Source organism: Myotis yumanensis, unplaced genomic scaffold, assembly GCF_028538775.1.
Source record: "Myotis yumanensis isolate MYYU_CA2020_CCGP unplaced genomic scaffold, mMyoYum1.0.hap1 SCAF_3, whole genome shotgun sequence".
NCBI lineage: Eukaryota > Metazoa > Chordata > Mammalia > Chiroptera > Vespertilionidae > Myotis > Myotis yumanensis.
This window is the reverse complement of record NW_027223754.1, coordinates 140025453-140051321: the sequence shown is the minus strand read 5'-3', so window position 1 is coordinate 140051321 and position 25869 is coordinate 140025453. Positions and strand designations below refer to the sequence as shown.

The following is a 25869-nucleotide window of genomic DNA, read 5'->3' as shown; positions in this document are numbered from 1 at the left end:
TACAAAATTTAATCTAATATACTATTGAAAGCCACATGCTTCTGAATTAATCCCCAAATGGCCTTGTATATGTGATTTAAATTGATTATATGTGAAGACAATCTTGTTCCTTGATCACCAATCTCTTTTATCATTGGACTTAAATTATATACTGTTTTATCTGTGCTAAAATAAAGGTGGGACTCAAATTTTAAATTTTTTAAATCCTTCACATGAGGAAATATTTGGTTATCTTTCTTTGGGTGGTAAAGACTTGATTAATTAATTAATTAATTCTCAATATTTTTAATATATTGAACATAAAACTTAGTTTTCTCTATATCAGAGATCTCTGGAAGAATGTTACATGAGTAAATATTAATATCTTGCTGTATTACATAATGTTAAGCATCCTATTTGCATTTACTTAATACAGAAAGTAAAGCCAATTTGTTCTATCTGTTTTGAAGAGAGTAGATTAAATATACTTTCTCCAATCAACTAGGAAATATGAGAAATATTTTCATATAAAGTGATGAGTTGAAATCAGAGTTATTTTTATAGTTATTAACTATGAGATCAGGGATATACTATTTCTTATTCTAAAACACAAGGTAGAAATGAATTCTATAATTTTCAAAATCAGAAAATTAATTTCTATCAATAAATATGTTGTAGGTATTCAGAATACTTCTGCTAATAATTCTTTCCCACATGTTTTTGTTGTTGTTGTTGTTGCTTTGGACAATTAGAGTTCTAGTTGACATTAAAGATATTGGAAAGTTGAATTTCACCAAAACCATACAGTGCCTGGCACCTGAGCGCAGCTAGCCATGAGCAGAATGCATGCTATGAATGTACAACTTTCCTAAGAATGTCTGGTAAGAATTATAGTGGAAGAAAATTATAAAATTAAAATATGTTTCTTATGTAGGGTCTGGTCACACATATGAGGTGTTAGGATGATAATGACTAGCATGTAAAAGACAACTGTTATTTGTTAATTTTTTTTAAAAGGGAGGTGATTTTTCTTAAAATGTGGGCCTTTCCAGTTTAATTTTGATCCATATTACTAAATGATTTTCCATCCTGTCATTAAATAATTTGAATCACATGAGCAAATACTTTATATATTTTGCAAAATGAAAGCATGTAAAAAAAATACTTGAATGTGAAAGCGGAGATACGTGAGAAATCACATTGGTAGATGATAGAAGTGCTAAAGGCAGTAATAATGTAAGTCTTTCTGAACTAAAACAAGAGCAGTTTAGGAATAGGGGAGATTGTGGTCTCCAAAGGTCATTATTTGCTCTTCTGCTTTTTATTTTGTGGGAGAAAACCAAGAATGGGTCCACTTGCAATTTAGATGAACTCACAAGCCAGAGTGCAAATCTTTGGGAACATGATTTTTGTGGGACTCGTCTATTCCCTTCTCAGTCCCTTCCCAGCGCTCCTGTGACCCCTGCCACCCACATTGCTCTTGGAACCCTCTCCCTATAGAGGGCATTTGCCCTTCACTTTTCCAGGAAGCATCATGCCCTTTTGGGAGATTCACTCTGAAACTGGGACAGCTTGTCAGCCTGGAGTTATAAATCCTGTAAAGTATATGAGGAAGTTTAATTTAAGATGACAGGAAGGCACTGGTAATTTAAGCCCTCAGGAACCTGGCTTCTATTAGTTGCTTAACTCAGGTCTGTGTTGTGGCCTATGGTGTGCTTGTCAAAAAGTCAGTGAGTCAACTAGACTTTAAACACAATAAAACTAGAAGAACATTTATGAATATTTTCTTAAAAAGCAGGATATTATCATCCTTAAAGAGAAATAATTGAAGAGAAATAATTTGTTCTTTATTTGAGCAATTTAGGAAACAGAGAGTATAATATTAAAAGAACGTATGTGCACACACACATTTTGCTTATGTTCTATGTTTTTATTCCCTATTCAAAAAGCGTGACAACCACTCATACTTCTGTTATTATAGATGAAGCAGCATTAATACAGTTTCAGTTATTTCAGAGTCAGGCAAACAAGGGTTTGAATTCTGCCTGCCAACTACTGGTAGTGTGATGTTGGGCAAGTGATTAAATACCAGTGTTCTTACCTCTACTATTAAAATGAAGATTACTTCCTCGCATGGATATTGAGAAGAGCACATGAGATTATCTATGTATAAAGTGCCTCATTAGCCTCCTTTCTGACTTTCTCTGATCAATTCTGTCAATTTTACTTACCTAATTCAATATGTAAAAATTATTCAAAGTAATAACATACTTATTATTAAAAATAACAACCTAATGCTCAGACCTTTCCAAGCTCAGTCTAGCTACACAGAGGTAACTCCTTTGATTATTTTAGGTATTTCCTTCGCTAGTTATTACCATATAACTAAATAAAATACTTCTATTAATTTTTATTTACTAATTTGGTCATTGCCTTTTGATTCAATGCTCCATCAATCCCACACCCCTTTACTGTAGTTAACAAATATTTATTTAGCACTTTTCTAGGCAGTAGATATATAGCAGAGGACAGAATACACTAAAGAGTCTTTGTCTCGTAAAGCTTACATTCTAGCATGGTAGATCAATAATAAACAGTTAATTAAAATATATAACAGTAATTGTATAGCTGATAGTGGAGAAAAATAAATCAGAAAAGAAGAAAAAAGAGGTATAGATGTCATATTTTTGCAAACTTAAATAAAGTACCAAGGGAGTCCTCACTCAGATGATGACGTTTAACAAGGAGCTCTGTGGGTTTTGTGTAGAGTGTTTCAGACCTACAGAAGAACAAGCTAAGAGTTTGATCTGGGAGCCTGTCTGATTTATTTCGAGGAGAAAATAGCCCTGGCCAGTGTGGCTCAGTTGGTTGGGTGTCATCCTGTGCATCAGAAAGGTTGCCTGTTCAAATCCTACTCCGGGCACATGCCCAAGGTTCAGGCTCAATCCCTGGTAGGTGGCATGCAGAAGGCAGCCAATGGATGTTTCTCTTTCACATTGATGTTTTTGTTTCTCTCTCTTTCTCCCTCTCTCTCTTTCTCGCTCTCCCTTTTCCTTCCTCTCTCTGAGAAAAAGAGAGAGAAAAAATATTCCAATTGGGGTGGATCAGAGGAAAGGAGGCAGAAGGGTAAGATAATTCAGCAAAAGAGCAGGGAGACATTTGTATGACCCTGTCGTCATGGTAAGGACTTTGGATGTTTACTCCGGGAGTGATGGGAAGCTTCTATAAGGAGGGACATAAACAGGTGGACAAATCAAAGGGTCACTCTGGCTACGGGGCTGAGAACAGATTGTAGTGAGAAAGGTGAAAGCATTCGTGGAGTCCTGGAGAAAAGCTTGGACTGCCATGGTGAAAGTGGAGAGAGGAGGGTACATTCCAAATATATTTAGAGTAGTGTAGAATTAGCTGCCAGATCTGCAGTAGGGTTGGGAAACAGAGAGGAGACTATAGTGTTGTTAGTGTTAGCTGTTAGAAAGGTGTTTTTATTTACTGAAATGGAAAAGAATGTGGAAGAGCAGGTTTAGTAAGGAGAAGGTCAAATGTTCTCTTGTGACGTGATTTTGCAATGTCTGCTAAGTTTATCTAAGTGGAGATCTTAAGGAGACGATTGGAATTGCTAGACTAGAGTATAAGGGGGAGGTGTAGGCTATAGACAAAAATTCTGGAAATATAAGCATAAAGGATTTATATAAAAAGTTATGAGACTAGACACGATAAAGTAAAAAAATCTGTGTGTGGATGAAGAGAAGAGAATTGAAGACTGGGGTCAGGAGCCCACCTGATAGAGGAAACTTTTCAGCCTATGATGTAGGAAGAAAACCAGAACTTGTTTGCCTAGAAAGCAAGTGAAGGAAGTATTCCAAACAGGAGGGAGAAATCCACAGTAATGGTTCATATGTAGCCCCTACGCCTACTGTGTTCCAGTCACCACTCTCAGTACCTTATGCACATACTCATTCTTTCAGTCCTCACAACAACACTATGCCGTAAGGACCATTATTAATCCTAGTTTTCAGAAAAGGAAACTGAAAATGGAAAGATAATTACTAGGAAATTGCACGAGGTTTTATAGTAACTAATTCATTAATTAAATCCAGACAATCTGGCCACAGAGTTAATGTTTCTGACCTATCTACCTGCATGACCCCAACTGCCTTCAATGCTGCACATAAGTAGGATGAATGTTGAGAACTAACCCATGAATGAGTTTTTCCCTGGAGACTTGGACAAGAACTATTCCACTGGGGTAGTGGCTGTAATAGCTTGATTGGAATCTTCTCAATATAAAACAGGAGGGAGGCCCCAGTTGGTGTGACTCAGTGGTTAAGCGTCGACCTATGAGCCAGGAGGTTACAGTTTGATTCCTGGTCAGGGCACATGCCCAGGTTGCGGGCTCGATCTCCAGTGTGGGGTGTGCAGAAGGCAGTTGATCAACGATTCTCTCATCATTGATGTTTTTAGCTCTCCCTCCCTCTCCCTTCTTGTCTGAAATCAATAAAAATATATTTAATAACAATACAATAATAATAATAAAACAGGAGAGAGGAATTGGAAATAGTAAATATAGACAATTTTTCTAGGAGTGCTGCAATAGCTAAAATTCACTCTTTTTGTTCTTTTAATAGTTAGGTTTACAACTTTATATAATGAAATAGCACCTTTAATTCTTTCTCAATCAACTGTAGAATATTTTTTGGCATTGTGTTTTATAAAACAGGATATTAGCACTTCTGTTCAGTGCTCTCCCATCCACTCACAAATTCTAGCCTCGGTTATTTACACTTTAATTTTTTATTAATTTTAATAAGATTTACATTCTATTTTGTATACATATGATTTTTTCCAAGTAAAGGATGATTTCAAAGGTTTGAAAACCAGTGGAGTATTTAAATAATAGAAATTATAAATATGTTCTGCAAAATCTCTGCTTCTTTATTATTCACAGCCTTCCATGAATATTTGTTGAAAGTGGATTAAAATGTAAGCATAAACTGAGACATGACTTTAAGAATGGGCCAGGGCTCATGTAATGATGCTTTGGGGGTCGAACGACCCTTTCACAGGGGTCGCTTAAGACCATTGGAAAACACTTATATAATTACATATTGTTTTTGTGATTAATCACTATGCTTTAATTATGTTCAATTTGTAACAATGAAATTGGGGGTCACCACAACATGAGGAACTGTATTAAAGGGTGACGGCATTAGGAAGGTTGAGAACCACTGCTTTAGAGGGATCAGTCCAGGTAAACTGAGGGGCCCTCTCTGCCAGTGTCTTTTTTTCTGGGGTTACTCAGTTTTTATAGTTAAAATTGCTTCTCCTTTGTTTGGATGTTTAATTAATTGGTTTGTTTATGTCTGGTCATAACTGGTCACTGATAATTATTGACATGGACATTGGATTAATCTCCCTTTTATTCAGAGTCCTGTCATTTTATCTGCAATTTGATTGTCCATTTCCCTCCTTCCTCTTTTAGATTTAATCCTCCCACTGGGTGTATGCTAGAATGAAGCTTCCCTCATAATGTGTTTTCCATTACATGGCTCCATTTATTCAGTTCTCCAAAATATCTTGAAGTCTCTTGCCCATTTATTTCCCCTGTCCCTATCCTGTTATCCTTGATGTGAACTTAAAAGCTTATTATTCCTTTATTAACATGTTACTAACAACACATTAGCAAGAAGGCAATACTACCTGAGTTGGAGTCTCAAAGGCACGGACAGAATTATTGTTAGTTCTGATAACTTAATTTTTTTCTTTAACAAAATAAAAATCAATTAATTGAATATAGTTTCACCTGGTAGAAAATGAAAACATCATAATCATATTCTATCTTTACAAGGGAACTTTGAGAATATAATATAGATTTTCAAGTGTGAGACCGACTCCTCATTTAGAGTCTTTAAGTTAAAACTTGTGCTTTTTGACACAAGTATCTAGATAAAAACATAAATGAGCCAGTTTTTATAATTTGGTCTTACAAAAACCAAATCTTATTTTTTTAATGTGATTTGTGTATCATCATATATCTGTGATTCAGAATAATTGATTTGTGTTTTATTTCTTTAACATTTTACCATAAGACATTGGGATATCCAGTTTATACATTTTATGAACATTGTCTGCCAAGCATGAGAAATTGTTTGGTTCCATTTTATTTTTATTATTTATGGGGCACTCTCTTCTCAAATAGTGCACTAGTAATATATACTTGATGATGATACCTGCAATGTTATACTGTATGGAATTATTAATATTTTCCACTAAATAGTGTACTTCAAAATGTCAACTTATTGACTTATGGAAGATGCAACCATCACAAAAACCATAATAATCATGTCAGTATGATCACTGAATTATTTTCCTATAGGTAGACCTACAGGGAAAACCAAGTTATAGTCAGGGGATGACAGGTGAGCACAGAATCGGATTCAAGGGACATACACTTTTCTGCAACTGAGACGTTAGCTATTGGTCGAGGGACCTTCTCTGGTATAAAGCACACTGTCAACATTTGCCTCTGGATATTGTTTCCTATGCTTCCACTTCTCACCACCCCTACTGCCTCCTGCTCTTTGAGTGACCTCTTCATCTCATAAGAAGTAAAACAAAATCAGCCTTCTCTCTCTGTAAGTCTGGGGGCAGCCTTTACTAAAGCTCACCATAAGATGTTTTGAGACCCCAGCCACCCCTTAATAAGATGAGATTGATCATACTGATGATTCCATGTACTTTGCAGTACATTGAGAGGAGCCCTATAAACTGACTTTCTAATTGGTCTTTGAAACACTTTAAAAACATCAATTTCTATAATAATTTTAAAAGCACACCAAAGATCGTTTTCATACATTAAGAAATATTTTAACATAGTTTGTGTTCCTACAACGCTTTTTAAGTCTTTAGAAGTTTTAACCGTATTTTTCACTAATCAGGCTAGTCTTTGGAAAAGTTTCTTTAAACTTTCAGCTTAACAAAATAGCTCTGTCTAAAAAATTTGATGGTATTCAGGATCAAGTTTTTTAAGGGGGTTACATTACTTTTGTAATGGAATCTGTAATGCATTACCCTATAATTTTATCCCATACTGAAAATTGTGAATGAAAAAATTTATAGAACAGCATAATGTCTTACATTATGTGTAAGTAAAAGCACTGTGGAAAACCTAATTTATGGTAACACTGTGAAAGAAATACAACCCTGGTTTCCTGAGTTCTCCTTTATCATGAAATTCTACATTCCTAAAAGAATGTGAGACTTTGATGCAGGACTATCTTACACAGGCATCTCTCTCTTTAGTTACTGTTTTGAGATCCTAGGAAAGCAGACCATGCCGGTGGCCTTATTAACTGTCAGTTGAAATTCAAGATAAGACAGAGGTTATAACATATTTACATACCATAATTCACTAATGGGATAAGTTATCCCAGTAACCTGTCTCATATACGATGGGGATGATATTTCAGCCACCCAGCTACTAAAGAGAAACACATGTGAATGAAAGCTAAGTTTCTGACTCATATATGGATTAGGCAATAGCTGTTTCTAGTGAAGTCTCAGCAAAATTTGAATTTAGGGAGAAAGCATGTTTATTACACTCTCTGATATGAGTATAGTTTTTGCAAAATGTCAAATATTTTTAAAAGAACATACATGGTTTTGAGGTATAAAAGTATTTTTGTAGAAGTAGTTGAACACCTCCCTCTTTCTTAGAGCTATGAGCTGGTCAGTTACCATTTTATTACATTGCACAAGGATCCTACAAAGAGAAAATCTTTATACTAAAGGAAGAATTTGGTTAAAAGAATTCTTCAAATCTTAATTCTGGATACATGGTTTTATTCCTATACTTAGCAATCATAGGATATATAAGGAAATATATTTCCATCTATCTCAGTTTTAAAATTTTAGTGAATGTGTTTCATTGTCTTCAAAGATTATTTTGTCTAAAAATTCTCAGTTTAAAACTTTATTCCCATGCATTTAATTATAGTATATCTTGGGTAACATATTCATAATTTCCTCTCAAGGTATATTAAGTGAGTTTTGAAGGAAATAATTTCTACCTTTTTAGCATAGCATCTTGTAAAAGAAAAGTACCATCAGGAGGTAAAAATTGTTAACTAAACCCCATGCCCAAGAAATTTCTTACATCAAGTTCTGTGATTTCTTTCTTTGTATTCTTCCTTGGTGCCTTGGATACCAGTGCTATTAAAAGGACAAATGATGTTATGATTAAGCACACTTTTCTCTCTCTTTGGGAATCAAGAGTACTAATGTATGACTGTGTAGGGTTTCTGTATAGGGATTTCCACTCATAATATGTTCATGTGACATCAAGACAGGGTAGATAGACAAGGGAGGAATAGGGGAGATTCTAACATAATTTTCCATAAAATTTCTTAATACAGGTAGTTATAAAAATCTACATAAGCCCTAGCTGGTTTGGCTCAGTGGATAGAGCATCGGCCTGTGGACTCAAGGGTCCTGGGTTCGATTTCGGTCAAGGGCATAAGCAAGGGGTTGCAGGCTCGATCCCCAGTGGGAAGCGTGCAGGAGGCGGCCGATCAATTATTCTCTCTCATCATTGATATTTCCATCTCTCTCTCCCTCTCCCTTCCTCTCTGAAATTAATTTAAAAAATATTTTTAAAAAATCTACATAATATGAAAAAATGTCCTTATGGTCTATCTTGCTCTGATAAGCATAGTTTATCCAATTAGATTTTTATGAAGTATATATATTTTAAGAATGACTGTTTTGTGCCTGATTTTTAAAAATGTATGTTTTAATTGGTTTTTAGAGAGAGAGGAAGGGAGAGGGCTAGAGAGATAGAAACATGAATGATAGTGAAACATCATCCTTCATCTGCCTCCTGTGTGCCCCATACTGGGGATGGAGCCCACAACCCTGGCATGTGCCCTGACCAGGAATCCAACTGGTAGCCCCTTGGAAGAGCCCAGTTTCCCCCCCGCCCCCGCCCATCGGTGGTTGAAAGTTCCGATGTTACCTTTCCACACATAAAGATTCAAGCCCCACTACATGCCAAGAATTATGCTAGATATGTGGCTGAGAAACCGTGATGCTTTACCTTTCAGATTACCCACACTCCATTAGAAGACCTGTTTACCCAGATCATTCAACAGGTACGCTAACAGAGTACAGTGATCAGTGACCACAGTTAGAGGAAAGAGCCCATGGGAAGGCACTGATGAGAGAAATGTCATTTCACTATCAGGAAAATGGCCACTATCCAGCCAAGGAAAAAGTGTAGCTAGAACTGTGTTAAAGGTATCTATTACTGTTTGAAAAAAAAACAAACAAACCTGTGTGGTTCAGTGGTTAGAGTGTTGGCCTCACCCATCAAAGAATCATGGGTTCAATTTCTGGTCAAGGGCACGTACCTGGGTTATAGGTTTGATCCCTGGCCTTGGTCAGGAAAATATCCTCAGGTGAGGATTAACAACAAAAAAAAATAACAACAACAAAAAAAAAAACAAGTACAGTGGCACAAAGCAATAGCCATTATTATTCTTAGGGATTTTGTGAGCCTACGAATCAGACAGGGCACACCTCTAGAGGGAGCTGCTGGGAAGCCAAACATCTGAAGCTGGAGAATCCACGTCTAAGGTAACTTCTTATTTCATGTGTCTGGCAGCTTCGCTGGAATAATGGCTAAGCAGGGTCTCTCCAGGACAGCAATCTCAGGGACTGTTTGCAGATAAGGGTGAAGGAAAGTCATCACATTTCTATTTTTGTTGTTTCATTGAATAGTGATGTACTTCAATAAAGAATAAAATAATAATGTAAGAGTGGAAACAGATGAAGAGAAGGAGGTGGAGAGGAAAAGTTCAGATTTGGCTTTCATGAATTTGAAATTTCAGTGGGGCCATTTCTAGTGTGGTCCCGGGAGAACAGTCAAGGCCAGAGATAAAGACCTGAGAACATTAGCTTAACTGTGTTTTATTGATTGAAACCATAGCAAGGAAGAGATTACTCAAGAAATTTGTATAAAGCTGGGGTGGGAGTGGGGCGAGAGGAAGGCTCAGAACAAAATTCTAGTGACTACATTTATGGGTAAAGAGAGCAAACCACAGAATGTTCCTTTTGAAATATATTCAGAGTTATGGTAGCTTGTTTGCTACCTTCTTAAAGGCAAATTGTGAGGGTTTATTTTGATGTTGAAGAATGCCTCATTTTCTGAGATATTTATTCTTATCTTTCAAGTTAGTTGTGAAATCTAGAGTATAAATCTAACATAAAACTCTGGTTGAAATATTAAATATTCTATATCTTCTAAGCATATCAGAACTATATATTTTCATATAACCACATATCACAAAACAAAACATTTATTAAATTCTATATTTGAGACACTTTTGAATTCTGTATAGTGCTTAGACTTAAAGGTTCTGGAAGGCTTACCCTGTGTGTGTTGCTTTGAGAAAGATGATTCTTCAATGTCCTTTGGGACAATTTCTGGTGATTCATATATATATATATCTCCTATATAATAAAGATGTAATATGCAAATTGACCATCACACCCTCGCACAAGATGGCTGCCACAAGATGGCTGGCAGTGGAGGGCAGTTGGGGGGACCAGGCCTGCAGGGAAGGGCAGTTAGGGGTGACCAGGCCAGCAGGGGAGGGCAGTTGGGGGCGAGATCAGGCAGGCAGGGGAGCAGTTAGGCGTTGATCAGGCTGGCCAGGGAGCAGTTAAGGGGTGATCAGGCTGGCAGGCAGAAGCAGTTAGGGGCAATCGGACAGGCAGGCAGGTGAGCGGTTGGGAGTCAGTGGTCCCGGATTGTCTGACTGCCGGTTTAGGCCTGATCCCACAGTGGGACATCCCCTGAGGGATCCCAGATTGCAGAGGGTGCAGGCTGGGCTGAGGGACACCCCCACCCAGTGCACAAATTTTGTGCAGCAGGCCCAGCACATAAAATTCGTGTGCAGGTACAGTCCCTAGGCCTGGTCTGTGATCAGGGCCATCTTCCCCAGCTTCCTGCAGCCCCACTCCCTGCTGTCATCCACCCCTGGTTCCCATTTTGCCATCAGGTAATGGGTGCCTGACAGCCAGGGGAAGGGGACCTAAAGGTCAGCTATTCCTGCCCACTCGCCGGCCCTGTACCAGGGGTCTTGGCCTGGCAATGCCCACATCCCTTGCCACACACCCCCAGTTCCCCATTCGCCATTAGCCAATCAGAGCCTGCCGGCCGGGGAAACAGACCAAGAAGTGGTCAGTGTGCCTCATAGTAATAGTCCAGCGGTCGTTCTGGTCGTTCTGCCTTTAGGGTCAATTTACATATTACTCTTTTATTATTAAAGAAGAGATGAAAATAATTTTTACTCTTATTCTATTTTTTATTAATAAGTGTTTCTTGAATCCTGGCCAAGAATTTTGAGGCTAATGCAGCAGCAGAAGAAAAAAAAGTTCTGTGATTGATTGGTCATGTGTGCAATGGGCATGGGAGAGGGAAGTTATAAATGATATGCCATATTTTCTCTCCCTGACTAACATGCTGCTTAAAGTTTTTAAAGATAGTGTTTACTTGGAAGTTATTTGAGGAGAGCTGCTTTGATACTAAAAGTATCTTACCCTTTAACATTTGTTACTGCCTACTCTAGATTTCTACATGTGATCTGTTGAATGAAATTATTTAATGTTATCTGTCTGAATGCTGAAGAGTATCTGTTGAAAGTAGATTTATTTGATATTGGAAGAGTGATTTTCTGTATGACATATAAAATTACTATTATAATATCTTGGGGGTATTTGCAGTTCCACAAGGCAAATAATTAATTGCAAAAGAAGCATTAAAAATTACAATTTGTATTCAGTTGGCAAGAAGATGATATGTTATGACACAATAGAGCACGGATTATAGAAACTAACAAACGAAAGTTTAAGTTTCAATACTGCTACTTACAAGAGGTATAACTTATACAAATTACTTAGTGTTCAGATATTACCAGCATCACCCCAGTAAGTTCAATAAAATAAAGAATTCCTGAAAATCAGCAAAAAAAAGAAAGAAATGAGAAAATATAAACTGCCTGTCACTTAATAAGGACACAATGAAGATGAGTATGTTTCTGTATTCTCTTTAATATATTTTTGATCACTCCGTTCTTGAAACAGTTTTCCTAGCTGAAATGATGTGTTGTATCATTGTTTGAAACTACTCCCCAGTAAAAATTAATAAGTCATTTAGTTATTGAACACATACCAACCTCATGAGAGGAACTGAGAATGAAGAAAAAAAAGAATATAATGTAATGCCTGGCCTGGTGAGCAAAAAACAATCAATTCAGGAAACAGACATTTAACCTGATAAATTTCCATGTCAACTGAATAGAGAAGAATAAAGACCTATGCACCAGTGGGAGAGAAAACTAACTCTGGACTTGAAACATGCTTCAACTTGAGTTGATGTCTGGGCAAGATTTTGAAATAGAAATAAGATTTTGTAATGTGGATAGGGGAAGGAACAGTATTTCAGATGAAGGAAACCTCATGAGAAAATCCATGGAACAATGGGGGGAAAAGGCCACAGGGAAGAGGTGTGGTGACAGTGGAGAACGTGGGGTGGAGGGTGTACAGAGGAGTTGAAGCTGTAAAAGAGGATGGGAGACATGCTGAAGCATCTATAAACCAAATCACAGAACTCGGATTTTATCCTACAGACAAGTAGAGTCAACAACAATTTCAAAGAAAGAGATTGCCATCCATTCTTTCTTGGGAAAGTTAATTCTGTTGGCTGTGAGAAGAATGATTTGATTTGCCTGAAAATAAAAATGGACTGATAACAGAGACTAATGAAGAGGTATTATTAGAGACCAGGAAATAAATGGCAAGGAAGTAAAAAAAAAAAAAAAAGTGGGTAATTATCAGGACAACTCCATAATGTTCAATGGAGAAAATGTTGGTGACACCAAATTTAAATAGCAAAATCAAAGAGAGAAAGGATGTTTTGAAAGAAGGAAAATGAGTTAGGTTTTGAATGTTTTTGGAATACCTGGCAGAAATGTAGGTGATAGGTCCAGTTGGAATATCTAAAAAGTATCAGTGAAATATTTAGACAGGAGACTCTGAGATTAAGATTGAGTTTTGAGTATAAAATATAGATTTGCTATAAAAGGAATGGAGAAAAAATTAGCTGATGCCTAGGATTATGATTTTGAAATTATTCATGGTCATAGTACAAAATTTAGGGGAGGGATCAATGAGTGGACCTTTATCTGGGAAATAGGAGGAGTGGCTGGAGAGATAACTGTTGTGTTAAAAAAAGATGAGATTAGGGTTTCTAGAGGAAGAAAGGAGTCAGCAATATCTGAAGTAGCAGCTGGATACTAAATGAGGTGTGCAGGAGATATGTAGATTATGCAGTTTGAGTTAGGAAACTACAAGTTCGTTGTTGTTTTTGTCAAGGTTGTATGTTTGTGGGTCTTCTGTAGACACAGCTCCTTCAATTTTATTATTCCTACCAAGCACCTGGGGATTCTGTTAACATGCAGATTCTGATTCAAGTAGGTCTGAGAGGAGACCTGAGATTCAGTCTTTCTGACAAGCCCCAGGTGGTGCCTATTTTGTTGGTCTGTGGACAGTACTCTGAGTAGCGCGGCCCAGTGGTTAGTTAGGTGATTGAAATTCAGGATGTTTACTTTGAGAAGCTTTCCTTGTAGTAAATGGATATTACAGTCCCACCTGGGAATTTGCACTGAGGCTGGATTAAAATGTTCTGGCAGTTTGAATCTTTCTGTGTATTGGACACCAGATGAGTTTCAGCCTTTTTTTTTTTTTTAAATTGGCTGTCTCTAGTCTCCTTTTCCCTTCCATGTTAAGGGAAATAAAACTATTCTCTTGATATTCCACTTTATCAAGTAGATGAGCTGATACTTCCTTTAGTAGAACTCACAGTGAGTCTCAAAGTATTTATTTCTTTTGTGCTTTGGTTTTTGATATTTTTGCCACTTATTAGCTACATTTGACAACATTTCAGGAAAAAAATATGCAATCTTCAGTCCAGATGTCTGAAAAATCCATAGTTTATTGGTGTTCTGACTTTATTAATCTTCCCTACTTGCCTCAGAGCTGTGTCTACATGTTCCTTGTGTCTGTTTTACTACTAATTGTGTTAGCTGTATCTACTCTCCTGCTTTTTGATAATCTGTTTATAAATTTGTAAATTGGAAAATGGCATTATAAGCACTCTTGGGGGGATGCTTTTCTGCTGTGTAGGAAGTAAGAGCCAGATTTAAACAAACAAACAAAAAACTAAGAAAAATAAAAGGAGCTAGAGGTGTTGTGGGAAGAGTTGGGAGCTTGAGTTGTGTGATAAACATGGAAACTGAATGAGAAAGTAGATGCAAATGACATGGTCTTGATTAAATATCTGCAAGAATTAAAAGGAAAAAGGGAAGAATCAACAATTAAGGTTTGAAGTCCATAGAACTGAAAAAAAAAATGGTGATGCTGTGACAAGAAATCAACAAATTAAAGGATCTGATTAGGACTTGGGCAATAAAAGAAGGAAAATGGGGAGTTTAATATAGTGATTTTGAGGATCATGGGAATGGACATCTTTTACTCAGTTGATATTGATGGCTGGGAGTAGGTTGCAGACATTAATTCTAGTTTCTAGTATATTTTCATGAAATCTTAGGTAAGAAACAAATTGCTAAGTGAAAGAATGCATGTAAGTATTTGAAGAAAGAGGACGTAAGAAAAATCATTTCTTTAAAAGAAAGAGGGCCTTTAAAGGAAAGAAAAAATGGACAAGAATGGTGGTGGGCAAATCCACTGAGCTTATTGGTATGGAAGTCTCTGAAAGAGAGAGACTGGAAAGGCAGAGGGAACAATGAGGCCAAATGCAAAGATGTTAAGAGTATGGTGAGAACTGGATACAACTCTGTGTTCTTTGATTAGCAGTTTCACAAGTGCAAGGGAAGCAAAGCAGAAGCCAAGTTTCAAAAGATTGAAGTAGGAAGGCTTGGTTTAATGATATAGGCAACAAGTATTCTCTTGTATTACATTAGAAAACACATATGAGCCATGAAACCAAATTGGTTTGGGTCATGTTCCTTGATCTCTCTAAATTTTGTTGTTTTTTTCACTTCTATATTAGAAATTATATTTCTTAAAATGGAAGAGAAACCAATAAGGTAGCTTCAAGTCCTTTGTTTTATTGCCATCTCTCCTGCTAATTTTGTGTTCAATTTGGAGAGTTACAGGATACCCCAAATGGTGAACCTTTAGATAGTTCTTACTCTTGGATTGACACAATAGGCTGAGACATTCACAAAAGGTTTTCTTTACTTTAGATACTTTTATTTTTTAATTTTAAATTAACTTTCTTATTTCACTGAGACACTTTGGTTTTTATTTAAAATTATCCTCTGTTTTTATTGCTACTGAGGTCAGTTGGCCAGTTGACTCAGTGTCCAGTATACTTAGAATAGAGAAAGCAATACTATATGCAAGTAATAACGTATCTCAAACCAAATGTGAAGAAACAAGTGCTCTGTGAACCCAAAAAGCTTCCTTGACATGAGGATTTATTCCTGTCTAGCCAGGCATTTTTAAGGACCTGCATGTTCCCACCACAGACTTGGCTCAGCGGGGTAAGAGTTAACTTGGGAAATATGTCATCATCTTAAGAAATCCATCCTTGACTAAGATACCCTTTGCATAGCAGCAAAGCAACTGGATCTACTGCAGCGGGGCTCCAATTGACCCTTCTTCCCTGATTCCAACACCCCATGTTGTTCCTGTTTCCTTGGAGGCCTTGGAAACTATGCATGCAACAACTGTTCAGAGTCATCCCAGTCACCTGAGAAGTGATTCTCCACACATCAGTCAACCCATGACCATCCCAGGGTGTGTGAACATGTTTCAGGTCTCACCATATCCTTCAGATCACCAGTTTCAGACCCCGGGGGTAATTCGGAAATCAGCTTAACTCAAAGTACACATTTTCGTTTGGTTTGTAACATATTCACTGCTCTTCAAAACTTGGTTTAAATAACGTGTTCTTGTGTGGTTTTGATTAAAGATTTTTTTTATTTTAAAATCATTAAGAATTATAATTAAAGAATGCCCAAAAGCTGTCAATAATTGCTGTTTGTTTTTGAAGGATTTAACTCCAATTTAATCTCAATTTTTGTGTAATTCTTTCTCTAGAAAAACATCTGTATAGTTTACTTCCTTAAAAACACTCTATCTAGGATGGAAGAGCAACAATAAATTATTAGAAATCAGATATTTTAATCAGGTGGTTTTGAAACTAACAGGTTAAAATAGCAAATTAGAAGAGTTTATTAAAGAAAATAATGACTCATTTCATATTCTTATTTTCATTTTAACTTTTGGAGGAAGATATCTTTCTATTATATAAGTCAAACTTTAGCTTTCCTGAAGTTTTCATAGTCATTTACAAAGGTTAAATATTTTAAAAGATAAAATACTACTACTACAATAATGGGAATAGGATCACACAGGCTTAATTTTAAAGTCAATGATGACACTTCGTTACAAGGGGTGCACCCCATTATCTCACAGTGTGTTCATAATCAAATGCCATGCTATATATGTTGCATTATCATAATTTTCTAATTAATTTATTCTTTGTACATGTGTATACATGTCCCAATTGCATTTCATTAACTCATAGTTTCCTTGTAAGTTTGTGCCTTCTTTCCATGTTCAAAGAATCTCTTTAATTCAATTTCTCTGTTTCTCCTCATACAGTCTGGCAGCCAGATATGCAGCTCAGTCTAATCACAGTGGAATTGCAACCAGTCAAAAAAAGCCCACTAGGTCAGTTACTATCTCTAATGTATTGCTTAACAGTGATAATCAAGTAAATGCCCCATGATGCTTTGTCCTATCATTCTAATTGCTTTCAAACATTACATTCTTCTGGATGAAAAGTTTAGAGGACTGAATTCTTCTAAGAGGCTTATTCCTATGCAGTCTCGGGATGAGCGTGATTGTGTTAGATCATGAAAATGGATTTGGCTGCTTCTACTTTAGGTTTGTCATACATAGTGCTACAACTGGGCTGAAGTCTAGCTTCCAGGCTTAGAGAAAGTCAAGAAAGAAATTGCTTGGAAGAACCCACTTCAGGTCACGGAATCTGGAAGTTACGCATGAACGTTACAATTGCTTTCTGAGATGGGCATGCATTAATTATTACACATCTTGAAGCAGAATGAAGAAACACTGGCAAACTTATGTGGGGACCTTAGTACCAGGTCAGCCAGGCCTGTCCTTTTATCTATCATAGATTTAATGCTGGCTTCTTTATGATGTGTGCATTTTAAAGACAGTCTGTTATAATACATGACATTTCTGTTTGGAAAATATGAAAATACTGGTATATGAAAATGTGTGGAAAGTGTTTGGTTCCCTTTTCACTGTGAAGTTGCTGAAGGCATGATGATAGCGTGGAACAGCTGAGCGAAGCCACACCAGATGTGTCTTGTACCCTGATTATTGTGTGATTATGTATGCCTCTCATTTGCTGGGGAAGTATCTCAGGGGTGGCTTACTGGTCACTGCTGTGATAATGAAGCATGGCGTGCAGTGTTTGACCACAAGGACTGCTTATGATACCTTGACTTGAGGTATGTGCTTTGCCCCTCACCTCAGTTTTCTAAGTTATGTTCATTTCCATAATAATTACAATTATTCTGGAGAGAAAAATTAAAAGGGTATTTAATGAAAATTAGAAGAGATGTTATAAATCGAACAGTGAGCTGTCACGTACATAAGCATTTTTATTACCACTTCCAAGACTGATGCATATAAAATATATTTTACGGACTTTGATTTAATAGAACGTCTTGATTTCTTCCTTTTTTTAGCTTTAGTCTCATTTCTCTTTTTATTACTTTGATGAATGATCTGGAGCTCTGGCTGCTTGTCAAATGAGGGTAATGAGAAGAGCAAATGGATTTTTTAATTTCTTTTACTGAGAACTAAAGATCACTTGGCTTCATGGGTCACAGTAAAGATTAAAATGCATTTTAATTGCTTTCTAGAAACAGATGAACTTTTATTGCAAGCAGGGCAAGTTTGATGGCAAAGTTTGTTTATGCATGTGAGTTTGGAAAGAACTTTTAAAATCAATGACTGGGTCTACAGGAATAGTTTTCCGATTTATTTTGATTGGGACATTTGGCCAAATTAATTAGTCGAGTCCTTTCTGCAGAGGGCAATCACTAATTCTCAGAATCCCTGTGTCTGTGGTTATTGTGCTTTTACTTACAATGTCCGTTATTCAACTTGAGCAAAAATTTAATTGCTTTAATCATTTGGAAAAAATTCTAATCTTGTGTATGACACAACCTCTCATTAGCAAAATAGTTGATGAGATCTTTATTAGCCACATATTTAAACTCCAAAATACAATCAGCATTTTGAAACTATTAACTATTCCAAGAAATCAAGACTTCTGTTTTTAAGCTGCTATTTGTGTTTTCCTGATGTTCATTCCATTTTGCAATACCCGTTACTGTTTTAAAAAGTGTTTACATTATGTAAGCATTCAATTTCCTAATCATCTATGGAAATAATATATTAAGTAATATTGTAAATTGATTTAAAATGTGAATATTGTCACAACTGGTTGTGAAATTGTGACATATTAGGCACCAATATAACAGATATGAACATTATTTTAGACATTTTATAAAAGATACCAGTAAAAAAATGTAGTGATGTTTTATAAGTTCTGGGTTATTTTTGTGTTGTTGTTGTTTTTTTTTTCTTTTAAAAAGGAAATTATCACAGCAGTACACAGTGGCATTCACATGGTGGCAGCAAACCCTACCAAGTGGATAGCAACCTTTACTGTCATGTATTTAAATATCTCTCAGAATGCCAGTATTAGTTCTTAATTTCTAGTTTTTAATTTATGTGGATTGATTTTATTATATGTACAAGATATGTTAGTAGTATAAAATATAGTCATTGTACATTTTAAACACAATTCACACAAAAAATTTTGATACTTAAAATTTTAATATAGAAATCATTTAAACAGTAAAAGAAATGATCCAAACTGATATTTATAGTCCAAATACCATAACTGAAGATTATAACTTTCTGTCAAACTTCCTCTAATTTCAAGACATTCTGCACATATTTCATAATGCCCTGTCCTTCATAGACAAAGAATAGCCGAAGCTACTGTCAGTGTAGGTGTATTTTAAATTGTCTCTGTGAGAACAGAGATTTCCTTCTGCTGAGACCTGTGTCTTTCTTGTTATAGTTCTTCTATGATCAGTTGGCTACACTTGTGAGGTGCTTGCTTTTGGCAAGAGAACGAAAGTTTCTATGACAATGAGATTGGTCAGAAATGAATGGACTCATGACCTTGCTCTGCACTCAGACTTTTAGAGTAGCTAGCTAGCTTAAGTGTTCAGTAAGTAGTTGCTCTTTGCAGTTGGTTCAGTAACTTCATTCTCCTTGTTATTGATGTACAAGTTGATTTAGGATACAGCTACCGGAGATAAAAACAAATATCTATACAGTGATAAGAACAGCTTAAACAACTGCAGGTAGCTGGTTAATGCCCTGAGAACACAATAAAGTGTTATTATTTCCCTCACTTTTTATGTAATTGTTACAGTACTTTTAAGTCAAATTTTTATTCATCAGGGTATGGTAAGTATGGTTTCTTTCCGTTAAAGGTGACTTGATTTCTAATTGTTCTATATTACTAATATACTTTGGAGCTATATTTATTGAAAAGTCAAACAAGATTTTTTTTTTCTGGAGATTCTCACACCTTAGCTATTTATTTGTCACTTAAAACAACATTTTCTGCTGCGTAGATTTTAGAACGTCATATGTTGTGATTTTCCTATGAACACTTCCCTGCTCAGAACCTCCTGCTCCACAGCTTTTCAGAATGTACAATAATGATGTAATTTTTCTTGTACTATTTCAGGCTTCCAGGACCTTCTAGGGTGCCCGCAGCGGGCAGCAGCAGCAAGGCCCAGGGAGCCTCTAACTTAAATAGGAGAAGTCAGAGCTTTAACAGCATTGACAAAAACAAGCCTCCAACGTATGCAAATGGCAATGAAAAAGGTAAGTGTCAGCCTGTTACCGCATGATGGCGTCAGTCTAACTTACATGTATCCTTACAGCATGATGACATCAGCTGAACATATGTGTATCATAAATTACATACTAAATGCGACATTTGAGCAGTGTTACAGCTTTTGGAATGGAAATGTTACCAGTGAAGTTGCCTATGTTTTCTAACTGCCCCTCCTGAATTCCAGCTTTCTTCAGGGCTTTTCTTATCTGAAGATCATTTTAAAGATACAGACTCATTTATGTTTCAGTGGTTAATTGTATACAGAGTAAGATCTCTTTCTCAAATAGTTTCTCCTGGAGGCATATAAATAGCATTTTCTTTTGTCTTCTCATGTTTTATGAACATGTATCCTGAAATCATACATCTATATGAAATTATCTGAATCCTTAGCTTTAGTTAACATAAATAAGTACCATAGTGTTTTGGGCAATTAAGGTTGGAGCATAAACATTTGAGGGATAATTATGATGGGTATTTAATCTTTGAAACTTGTAAAGAAACAAATTATTCATGTTTATTTTATTTTCTTGAAAGAATGCATAATAGAAATATTAAAACTCAAAGTTATCAGCAAGAAAGAACACAGCGGATGTCTGTGCTAAAGTGAGGTTATATGTTAACTGTATGATGCACAGTTTTCTGCAATGTCCATAATGTGCATTTAAAGAGGTGCTGGCTTGATGCATCTCGCCGTGGAGCATGGGTACAAGCAAGCGAGTATGTAGTTTACACCTAAATCATGAGAAAAATCAAGATCCTATACTATTGTAAGCAATGTGACTGTTGAGGGACTACGCCATTCTGCTGGATTTTGAAGTAGCTTTTTCAAATCAATAGAACTTAAACTTCTCTTCACAATATAGAACTCTACATGCAACAAGACATGAAACTCAAAAGTGACAAATATGTTTAGTTAATGTAACTGTTGGCAAATTTCGTTTAACTAATTTAACCAGGTAGGAACTTTTTTGCTCAGATTACATTTCAAGTTGTTTCCTAGATGATTTGATTAAGCAGCTTTCTCTTTCTCAGACAAGTTGACTAGGAATTAAGTACTTTTGTGAGAATTTCCCATCATTAATACAAAACTGGACAGACCATAAATTCCTGAAAGCAATGTGTTTTTGTTTGTTTTTATTGATTTTAGAGAGGAAGAGAGAGAAAGAGAGAGAGAGAGAGAGAAACATCAATGATGAGAGAGAATCATTGATCGGCTGCCTCCTGCACACCCCCTACTGGGGATCGAGCCCGCAACCTGGGCATGTGCCCTTGACTAGAATCAAACCCAGGACCTTTCAGTCCGCAGGCCAACGCTCTATCCACTGAGCCAAACCAGTTAGGGCAAAGCAATGTGTTTTGATTCTGAAATAGCTCCAGTTTTTTAACCTAATGGAAAAATAAGAAAATAATGGGTATTTGGAAGTTAGGTGTTTGTCTTCAAGATATAGAATAAACCACTGATTGAAGAACCTAAGATGTATTACCTAAGACTTCTATTTTTCCTGGGGAGAAAAATGAGAACAATTTCTTATCAGAAAAACATTTCCCTCCTTTTGAGACTTTCCTGGAAAGTGTCATACAGAGTCTGTATGTAATGTGAAATTCTAAGGGAAACTAAACATATATGGAGTTGTCCTGAACAGGCTGCTTAAGTATCCAATTTAGCTATGTGATACTACAATTATATAGTATTTTTCAAGCAATTACTAATAACATTCACAAAGAGACCTAGAAATGCTTTAGATGACCTAACACTTTGATATCATAATGTATCTGAATTTTCCTGTTGTGTGAAATAATTTTTAAAAAATGTCTGTTGTTTAAAAGTAAAAATCCAAAGGTAGGCAAGCAGTCATATATTTTTCATAGTCTCTCAGTCTCTCAAGTATATTTAGGAAGCAGTGCTAAATTAGAAAATAGCAATATTTACAGTAACCACAAGGTGGAGACAGATGACATACATTTTGAGGTTCTTGACCATGAAAAGCAGATATCCTTAGGTCCAAAACTAGAGCAAAAGACAAAAGTTTTCATGGCGAGTTAGCCATTACTTTTAATTCCAACTAACTAAAAATTCCAAAATATTTAATGTGTGTGATCTCACATTCACAAATATTTATAATACCTCAAATAGTCATTAAATGCCTAAAAGTTGCCAATAATAACTTTAGTATAAATTGTATCATATGATATATCTATCTGGAATTTGTTTTACATGCTACATGGCATTTTCTGTAAATAAGGAGTTACAAATTTATGTCAATATATCCAATATCCAATATCAATGTTTCTAAATTAATATTTGTGTCATGATATTTTATATTTCAAAAACATAAATTATGAGAGCAAACAAAACAATAATAAACATTTCATATGAAACTATTTATAATTTGTTCTTTACACTATTCCAGTGGTATATCTTTTTTGGTATGAATATCTTATTTAACCTTTTTGACATGAAGATTTGTAGTGGTAGCATAACTTATATAACAATACAAGATTCCATCTGCTGACAAGTTGATCTCTGTCAAAGCTAATTTGCATACATATCCCGGCCATAACTAAATGAGATTAAAATTAAATAAGAATTTTCAAAGGTTATAGTATTATAATGACAGAATTCAGACAGTACTAACTTTAGTATTCTAATTCTAATTGCTATTCCTTTAAATTCTTAGAAATTATAACTCTTAAAATTAATAAATTAGGATAGGATATTTTTCTAAAGGATTAACCAAATTAAACTCTCATGTGCTCTCTAAATGCTTGTAAGTATAAATATACTTTCTTCCTTCTTTTACAAGTCTTAGTTGATGAGTGATATGAATGTATTGAAGAATCTCTAGAATTTATAATAGACTAGAGGCTCAGTGCACAAAATTCAAGCACTTCAGGGGGTGGGTCCCTCAACCCAGCCTGCACTCTCTCACAGTCCTGGAGCCCTCGGGGGATGTCCAATTGATGGCTTAGGCCCGCTCCCTGAGGCAGCCGGCCTAGGCCATCAGTTGGACATCCTTAGCACTGCCGCAGAGGTGGGAGAGGTTCCTGCCACCGCTACTGCGCTTGCCAGCCATGAGCCTGGCTTCTGGCTGAGCGGCGCTCCCCCTGTGGGAGCACACTGACCACCAGGGGGTAGCTCCTGCATTGAGCGTCTGCCCCCTGGTGGTCAGTGCGCATCATAGCAACCAGTTGGTCAACTGTTCGGTCAATTTGCATATTAGCCTTTTATTATATATGACAGTAAAGGTTTATTCACAATTCAAACAATTTCATTTCCCTGTTGAAAGCACAGTAGCTTTTCACATATATGGGATTGTAAAATAGCTTATTTGCAAATTGTGTGACATCTAATGAAAGGAAATCATAGAGAATCATAAACTGCACTTCAAAAGATACATCTCACATTACTTTAATAATAATGTTCATTTCAGTGTTTCACTAAATGAATTAAATATCAGTGAACATGGCCATAGATTATCACTAGAAGAGAAGGCTGAAACAGAAATGCTGTAATTGAAGGCAATGTCATCCCACCATTCTGTTGAAATGGGAAAATTTTTTCTCAAAGCAAGTGGTGAAATGAAGATAGCATTGTTTCTAGAAAAATCATTTCTTTTGAGAGTCCAAATTTATTATCTTGGTGAACTTCCATTTAGAAACTAACAATGAATAAGTAATATGTCCCGACACCAGATTTATCACTTTGCCCATGTACCTGACAAGAGTACTCTAGACAGATATATGCTTTAAAGAAACATCAAATATTTGTTCACTGGGAATCAGGGATCCTAAGAAAACGATGCCCTGATTCATTTGGACATACATTTTATGTTCCTGAAGTAAATTATCATAAGAAATCATTCTTGTTTGATAAAATCTGGATAAGTATGAAAAAGTTTAAACAGCTTGGAATTATTGGGAATGTTAATATTCCTAGCTCTATCTGGAATTCAGTTTCTAAATGATGGTCTGTAAACACTTATTATTTGACAGTTTGTTAGCAGAGAGTTGTTTTTCCATGTTGCTAGGAGACATGCCCCAGAACCAGAGGGCATGCTGCCGTCTTTTCCTTGTTTCTCCCGTGTGATGTGTACATTGTAACTGTGCATTGACTGAAGACTACCCATCCCGTCTTCTCCTGGGTCCTGATGAAGTATCTTCTGGGTGGAAGTGTTTACTTTCATTGACACAACATACATCTAATAGGATCCATACTAAGAATTTAGCAACATTTTTAATTGAACTTTTGAAAACTATAAGGTTTAATGTGAATGTTGATTAGCCATGGAATTTTGACTGCTATAAATATAGATATCTAGTTCTTAAGTATTTTCTCCATTTTTCTTTTAGGGGAATGTAAATCCTTTGACACCCCTTCGCCCCTGAGATTAACTAATTTAGGAAGTACTTTTTTTATTTAAATTTTATTTTATTTTTAATTGGTTTTTAGTGAGAGAGGGAGAGAGATAAACACTGTTGTGAGAGCGATTCATTGATCGAGCGATTCATTGATCGACTACCTCCTGCAAAACCTTTACTGGGAATCAAGCCTGCAACCCGGGCATGTGACCTGACCGGAAATTGAACTGGCATTTCAAAACAGGATGACACTCAACCAACTGGCCAGGGCTAAATTTTATTTTTAAATTACAATTTACATTTGATATTATTTTGTTTTAGTTTCAGGTGTACAGCATAGTAGTTAGACATTCATATATTTTATAAAGTGTCCCCCCCCCCCCGATATTTCCAGTACCTATCTGGTACCATATATAATTATTACAACATATTGCCTATTCCCTATTCTGTACTTTACATCCCCATGACTATTTTGTAACTACCAATTTGTACTTTTTAATCCCTTCACATTTTTCACCCATTTTCTCCAGCCATCAGACTTTTCTCTGTATCTGTGAATCTGTTTCTGTTTTGTTTGTTCATTTATTTTGTTCTCTAGACTCCACATATAAGCAAAATTATATGGTATTTGTCTTTCTCTGACTGATGACTTATTTCACTCAGCATAGTCCCCTCTAGGTTCATCCACGCTGTTGTAAATTTTAAGATTCCGTTCTTTTCTATGGCTGAGTAATATTCCTTTGTATATATGTACCACAGCTTTGTTATCCACTCATCTATTGATGGGCACTTGAGTTGCTTCCATAACTTGGCTATTGTAAATAATTCTGCAATAAACATAGGGGTGCATATAATTTTTGGAATTAGTGTTTTGGGTTTCTTCAGATATACACCCAGAAGTGGAATCACTGGGTCATAAAACAGTTCCATTTTTTTTTTTTTATTTGAGGACACTCCTTACTCTTTTCCCATATACACCGGTCTGCATTCCCACATACAATGCATGAGCCTTCCCTTGGCGCCTCATCTTCACCAACACATGTTGTTTGTTGACTTGTTGGTTGTTGTTGTTCTTATTCACTCTGTAATGACTCTGAGATCAATAAACTGTTTTATTTCCTTTTCAAGGCAATGCAGATATATTTTATTTATATTCCTTCACTGATTATTTAATTATGTATTTCGCCATGACTTTTATTTTCTTAATACTTATATAAGCCTGAAAAATAATGTTTACATGATAATTTCAACTTACTCTTTGGGATTTTCATGAGGCAACATAATTAGGTACATATATCAGGTGCTATGGTTAAATAGACATGGGAGCATATGTTGTTTGCTCATGTATAAATGCTCATAGTGAGGTGTATACATATTATACATGCCTATACAGAAATTGCATACTTTTAAAAAACTGGCTG

At 35.9% G+C, this 25869-nt stretch overlaps 1 protein-coding gene across 4 annotated transcripts in view; it reads left to right on the top strand.

Annotated features, from left to right (window-relative positions):
- Window positions 1-25869, top strand: part of NAV3 (neuron navigator 3) — an 832877-nt gene that overhangs the window by 613926 nt on the left and 193082 nt on the right. For all 4 annotated transcript variants that reach the window (XM_070409676.1, XM_070409674.1, XM_070409677.1 and 1 more), the window contains 2 exons: window positions 16729-16797; window positions 19937-20076. In XM_070409676.1, coding sequence (XP_070265777.1) covers window positions 16729-16797; window positions 19937-20076 — 209 coding nt within the window. The remainder of the gene's footprint in view (window positions 1-16728; window positions 16798-19936; window positions 20077-25869) is intronic.